At 34.3% G+C, this 7,306-nt stretch overlaps 1 protein-coding gene across 1 annotated transcript in view; it reads right to left on the bottom strand.

Annotated features, from left to right (window-relative positions):
- Positions 1 to 7,306, bottom strand: part of ALMS1 (ALMS1, centrosome and basal body associated protein) — a 166,065-nt gene that overhangs the window by 148,486 nt on the left and 10,273 nt on the right. Inside the window, exon 2 of the mRNA XM_023529497.1 lies at positions 5,306 to 5,385. Coding sequence (XP_023385265.1) covers positions 5,306 to 5,385 — 80 coding nt within the window. The remainder of the gene's footprint in view (positions 1 to 5,305; positions 5,386 to 7,306) is intronic.

The raw sequence follows: 7,306 nt of genomic DNA on the forward strand, positions 1-7,306 counted from the left end.
TGGAAATTAAACAATACACTCTTAGAAAGCCAACAGGTCAAACAAGAAGTCACAAAGGAAATTAGAAACTACTTTGACACGATGAAAATAAAAACACAAAATACCAAAACTTATAGGATGCAGCAAAAGTAGTGCTAGGAAGAAGTTTATAGTTTTAAGTGTGTACATTTAAAAACAAAGCAAAAGCACAAATCAACAACCTAACATACAAGTAGAAGAACAAACTAAACCTAAAGCAGGCAGAAGGAAGGAAATAATAATGATTAGAGCATAGGTAAACAAAATAGTAAATAGGAAAAATTCAAACTAAAAATTGTTTTTAAACTATCAATAAAATTGACAACCCCATAGCTAGACTAAGAAAAAAATTATTCAAATAATAAAGTCAGAAATGAAATATTACAACCAATACTACAGAAATATGGATTTTAAGAGAATCCTATGAACAACTGTATACCAACAAATTGTATAGCCAAGAAGAAATGCAGAAATTCCTAAAAACATATAACCTACTAAGACTGAAGAAATAGAAAATCTGAATAAACCTAAAAAGACTGAATCAGTAACCAAAAAACTACCAACAGAGAAAACCCAACGACTAAATGGCTTCATTTCAGAATTCTAACAAACATATGAAGAATTAACACCAATCCTCCTGATTCTCAAAAACACTGAAGAGGAGGAAACACTTCCTCACTTATTTTATGAGGCCAGCATTACCCTGATACAGACAGCCAGATGAAGATACTACAACAACACACAGAGAAACATCCCTGATGGAATACTGATGCCACAATCCTCAATGAAATAACAGCACACAGAATTCATAGAACAGTGAAAGAATTACATACCATGATCAAGTGGGATTTAACCCTGATTACAAGGGTGGTTCGACATATAAAAATCAATGTGAAAAAATTAATATTGTTAAAATGTTAATACTACCAAAAGCCATCTATAGAATCAATGCAATCTCTATCAAGATTCCAATGGCATTTTTTATCGAAATAAAAAAACACTCCTAACATTTATATAGAACCACAATAGACCCCAAATTGCCAAAGAAACCCTAAGAAATAACAAAGCAGGAAGCAGCACACTTCCTGATTTCAAGCTATACAATAAAACTATAGTAATTAAAGTATAATTAAATACCATTATAGTATGGTAGTGACATAGAACAGACAAACAGACTAATGGAACAAAATCAAGAGTCAAAAAACAACAACAACAACAACAACAACCGTAAGCACATACAGTCAACTAATATTTGACAAGAGAACCAACAATATTAAATGGAGAAATGACACTCTTCAATGAAAGGTGCTGGGAAAGTTAAATATCCACATGTAAAAGACTGAAACTTGACCTTATACCACTGATAAAAATTAACTCAAAATGTATTAAAGATTTATATCTAAGACCTGAAGCCATGAAACTCCTAAAGAAAACCAGGAATAAAGCTCCTTGACATGGGCCTTGGTAATGATTTTTTGGAAATCACACCTAAAGCACAAGCAACAAAATTAAAAATAAACAAATGAAACCACATAAAACTAAAAAGCTTCTGCACAGAAAAAAATAAAAAAACTATCAATGAAGTGGACAAAAAATAAGGAATGGGAAACAAATATTTGCAAATCATATATCTGATAAGGGTTTAATATGCAAAATATATAAAGAACTGCAACTCAATAGCAAAAATAAATAAATAATCCAATTAGAAAATGAGGAAGGAGTCTGAATAGACATTTTTTTCCAAAGAAAATATACGATTGGCCAATAGGTACATGAAAAATGTTCAACAACACAAGCCATTAGGAAAATCCTAACTAAACCACAATGAGATATCACCCCATGCCTGTTAGAATGGTCATCATCAAAAAGACAAAAGATGATAAATGCTGGCGTGGATGTGGAGAAAGGGAACCCTTATGCACTGTTGATGGGATTGTAAATTGGCAGAACTATGAAAAACAGTAATGGAGGGTCCTCAAAAAATTAAAACAAAAGTACTATGTGATCCAGCGATTCCAATTTTGGGAATATACCCAAAGGAAACAAAACACTACTCAAAAAGATATCTGCACCCCCACAGTCATAACAGCATTATTTATAACAGCCCGGATATGGAAAAACAAAGTGACCATTAACGGATGAATGGATAAATAAGTTGTGTATATATGTACAATGAAATATTATTCACCCATTAAAAAAATGAGAAAATCCTACCATTTGCAACATGGATGGACCTTGAAGTCATTGTTCTAAGTGAAATAAATCAGAGAAAGACAAATGCTGAATGACCTCATTTATATGTGAAACCTAAAAAACACATAGAAGAAATATCAGATTTGTGGTTACCAGAGACAGGGGTAGGGGAATGGGAAACTGGAGGAAGGAAATTGAAAGGTACGCATTTCCAGTTATAAGACAGAGAAGTAGTGGAGATGTGAAGCACAATATGATGACTACACTTAAAACTGCTGTACGATATATAGGAAAGCTGTTAGAGTAAATCCTCTCTCATCACAAGGAAATTTTTTATTCTTTTCATTTTATATATATGTATATATGAGATGAAAGATGTTTGCTAAACCTATAGTAATAATCATTTTGCAATATATGTAAATCAAACCATCATGCTGTATACCTTAAACTTATAGTGATACATGTCAATTATTTATTAATAAAACAGGAGGGGCTTTAAAAAATCAACGTAATACCTCACATTAACAGAATGAAGGACAAAACTACATGCACTTCAATCAACACAGAAAAATTTGACAATATTCAATACTCTTGTCTGGTAAAAACACTCAACTAACTCAGAATTTAAAAAAAAAAAAACTACATTAACACAGTAAAGACCATTTATGAATATCCACAACTAACATCATACTCAATGATGAAAAACTAAACACTTTTCCTCTAAGATCTGGAACAAGGCAAAGATGTCCACTCTTGCCACCTCTATTCAACATAGTACTGAAAGTCCTAGCCAGAGCAATTAGGCAAGAAAAATAAACATAAGTCATCCAAATTGGAATGGGAGGAGTAAAAATATCTATGTTCACAGATGACATGATCTTATATATAAAAAGCCCTAAATATTCCACGAGTTGTATAAGAACTCATAAATGAACTCAGCAAAGCTGCAAAATACAAAATCAACATGTAAAAATCACTGCATTTCTAGACACAATTCGAAAAGGAAATTATGAAAACAGTTCCACTTACAATAGTGTCATCATAAAAAAATAAAACACTTAGGAATAAACTTCAACAAGGCAGCAAAAGATGTGTACACTAAAGACTACTGAAAGAAATTTCAGAAACTGCTGAAAGAAATTTTTTAAAGATGCAAATAAATGTAAAGGTACCCATGTTCATGATTTGGAAGACTTGATATTGTTAAGATGTCCATACTATTCAATGCACTCCCTATCAAATCCCAAGGGCATTTATTTATTACAAAATTTTTTTAAAAAAATCCTAAAATTCATGTGGAATCTCAAGGGACCAAAAACAGCCAAGACAATTTTGGAAAAGAATAAAGAGGATTCACACTACCTGGTTATTTAGCACATTAAAAAGCTACAGTAACCATAACAGTGTGGTACTGGCATAAAGACAAACAGACCAATGAAACAGAATACAGAGCCCAGAAACAAACCCTCACACATTTGGTCAAACAACTATTTGTGCAATGAATCTTTTTCTCATCTTTTTACTTTCAACCTGTTTGTATTTCTGAGCCTGAAGTGTGTCTCCTCTAACAGTATACAGTTGAATCTTGTTTTTCATTCAGTTTAACATAAGGTATGCCTTTGGCTGGATTGTTTAATTCACATTTAGTGCTATTGATATGTTTGGATTTATATCTGTTAACTTTTTATTTTCTATGTCTCATATCTTTTTTGTTCCTTTAGTCCTTCTTATACTGCCATCTTCTGTATTAGATATTGTTCTCTTGTATCATCTTAATTCTAATAAATTTTTAAATTATATTTCTTGAGTTTTCTGTAGCTTAGAACTCATAAAGAATAATCATCTTAACTTACCAGAATCTCTTTCAGATTCATTATGATTTAGTTCTAGTGAAATACAGAAACTTTATGTCTATATAGTTCCAAATCCTATCCCCTTTTAATGCTACTATTGTTATGTATATGTCTATATATGTTGCATACTCAGCAATACACTACTATAGTTAATACTTTTCATACAATCTTAGGTCTTTTGAAGAATCTAAGGCAGAAGAATAAATGTATATTTATAGAGTATGTTATATTAACCTTCTTAGTTCTCTTTTTTTGTACTCTTTTTTACTTATGAGTTACCATCTGGTGTCATTTCCTTACTACAATACAGCTCTGTTCCTGTTGACCTCCCGTTACGTTGTCAAAGGTATTTCGAGGTGTTATAGTGAGAGAGGAGAAGGCATCTGAAAAAATGCAAAGGAAAGGGCTTGCAGAAATGACCGACTCGGCCAGTTAAAGTCCATTCCTAACTGCCCTCTCCCCCTTCTAGGACTCTCCAGCTAACATGTTTTCCCATAGCTACCTCCCCAACCTCAAGGACTCTCCAGCTCACATCTGTTGATTTATAGCTTACTATTTAATATTCTTATCTCTGTAGCTGTGTAGGAATAACAGGACTGTGTAAAACTGCTTGTTATGTTACAATTAGAGCTCAGCCTTTGGATAGGAATCCACTGAGAAGGTGCTGGCATCAGTAAGTGCTACTTTCTTCTTATAGCCTCAGTGTCCTGTCTCTCCGAGAATCCTGTAAGAGTATTGATAACAGCAAGGTTGCGGGTTCTACAAGGCAAAATGACCTGCAAACAGATAAGACCAGTGGTCCAGAAATTCCTCCCCCCTTGCAGGCCCCCACCCGAAGCACCCCCTCCCCATCCTGAGCCATGAAGCACACATGAAACCTCAGACAAAGGAATCATACGTCCCTTGCATGGACGTTGCAAGGGTATATAAGCAGCAACACATCTAACCAAGGGGAGATTGTGCTTTGGGTCTGCTGAATGCCCCACATTCTCCACCGGCAATAAATTCTCCTTCCTCTAACAAAGTTGTCTGAGCATCCAAATTCTCCATTGGGAGTTACTTCCTGCAACAATAGGTCTAACAGTACATTTAGATATTATATATTATTTTACACAACTACTTTTTAAAGCAGTGAAGAGAATAAATGAAAAAATATGCAGTTATATTGTCTTTTGCACTTATGTGCAAAATTGCTTTGGTGCTGTCATTTTGCGTAAATTTGAATTATTCTCTGGTATCACCTGTTTTCATCTCGAAGAACTTCTCTTAGTACTTCTTGTAAAACAAGTTTGATAGCAACAAATTTTCTGGTTTTGTTTATCTAGGGATTAAAATTTTTTTTAAGTTTTAATTGTGGTAAAATATACATAACATAAAATTTACTATCTTAGCCATTTTTAAGGTTACAGTTCAATAATGTTAAATACATCAGCACAGTTGTGCAACCCATCCCCAAAACTCTTTTCATTTTGCAAAACTGAATCACTGTATCTATTTTTTTAATTAAGTTTATTGGGGTAACATTGTTTAATACAATCACATAATTTTCAGGTGTACATTATCATTTAACATCTGTATGTTCTATTGGGTGTTCACCACCCAAAGTCCAGTTTCCTTCAGCTACCATATATTTAATCCCCTTTATCCACTTCGCCCTCCCCTTACACCCCTATATTTGACCTCCTTTACCCCTTCTACCTCCCTGCTCCTTCCCCACCCTACTAGTAACCATTACTCTATAGTCCTCTGGTAAACACTAGTCTATAGTCCATGTTCATGAGTTTCTCTTTGTTTGTCCTGCTCATTTGTTGCTTTTAGGTTTCTTTCCCACATTAAGTGATATCATGTGATTTTCAATTTTTTCTATCTGGTTTATTTCGCTTAGCATGATTATCTCGAGTTCCATCCACGTTGTCACAAATGGCAGTATTTCATCTCTTCTTATGGCTGAGTAATATTCCATTGTATATATGTACCACAGCTTCTTTAGCCAATCATCTATCATAGGACACTTCAGTGGCTTCCATGTGAATGGAAGCTGTGAATAATGCTGCTATGAACAACGATGTGCAAATATCTTCTCGGAAATGAGTTTTCAAGTCTTTGGGGTAAATACCCAGTAGAAGGATTGCTGGATCATATGGTAGATCAATTCCTAGTTTTTTGAGGAACCTCCATACTGTTTGCCATAGTAGCTGTACCAATGTGCAGTCACACCAGCAGTGTATGAGGGTTCCTATTTCTCCACATCCTTTCCAACATTTGTTATTGCTTGTCCTGTTGATTATAGCCATTCTAACAGGTGTGAGATGGTATCTCATTGTGGTTTTGATTTGCATTTGCCTAATAGCAAGCGATGTTGAGCATCTTTTCGTATATTTGTTGGCCATTTGTATGTCCTCTGGGGAAAAGTATCTGTTCACGTTCTCTGCTCATTTTTTGACTGGATAGTTTGCTTTTCTGTTGTTACTGAGTCGTATGAGTTCTTTTCATGTTTTGGATATTAGGCCCTTACCGGAGGCGTTACTTGCAAATATATTTTCCCATTGAGATGGCTGTCCCTTTACCTAGTTGACGATTTCTTTTGTTGAGCAGAAGCATTTTAGTTTGATGTAGTCCCATTCATTTATTTTAGCTTCTACTTCTCTTGCCTTTAAGGTCAAATTCATAAAATCCTCTTTAAGTCCAAGGTCCTTGAGTTTCGTTCCAATGTTTTCTTCTATGCATTTTATTGCTTCAGGTCTTATATTCAGGTCCTTAATCCATTTTGAGTTAATTTTGGCGTGTGGTGATAGACAACAGTCTAGTTTCATTCTTTTGCAAGTGGCTTTCCAGTTTTCCCAGCACCATTTATTAAAAACGCTTTCCTTTCTCTACCGTACGTTTTTGGCTTTTTTCTTGAAAATTATTTGCCCATATAAATATGAGTTTACTTCTGGAATCTCGATTCTGTTCCACTGGTCCATGTATCTGTTTTGCTGACAATATCATGCCATTTTGATTACTGTCGCTGTGTAGTATAATTTGAAGTCGGGCAGAGTGACGCCTCCAGCCTCATTCCTTTTTCTCAGGATGGCTTTGGCAATTCAGGATCTATTGTGCTTCCATACAAATCTGATGATTTTTTATTCTATTTCTTTAAAAAATGCCAACGGGATTTTGATGGGGATTGCATTAAATCTATATAATGCTTTAGGTAATATGGTCATTTTAACTATGCTGATTCTTCCAAACCAATAACA

Source organism: Pteropus vampyrus, unplaced genomic scaffold (genome assembly GCF_000151845.1).
Source record: "Pteropus vampyrus isolate Shadow unplaced genomic scaffold, Pvam_2.0 Scaffold37, whole genome shotgun sequence".
NCBI classification, from domain to species: domain Eukaryota; kingdom Metazoa; phylum Chordata; class Mammalia; order Chiroptera; family Pteropodidae; genus Pteropus; species Pteropus vampyrus.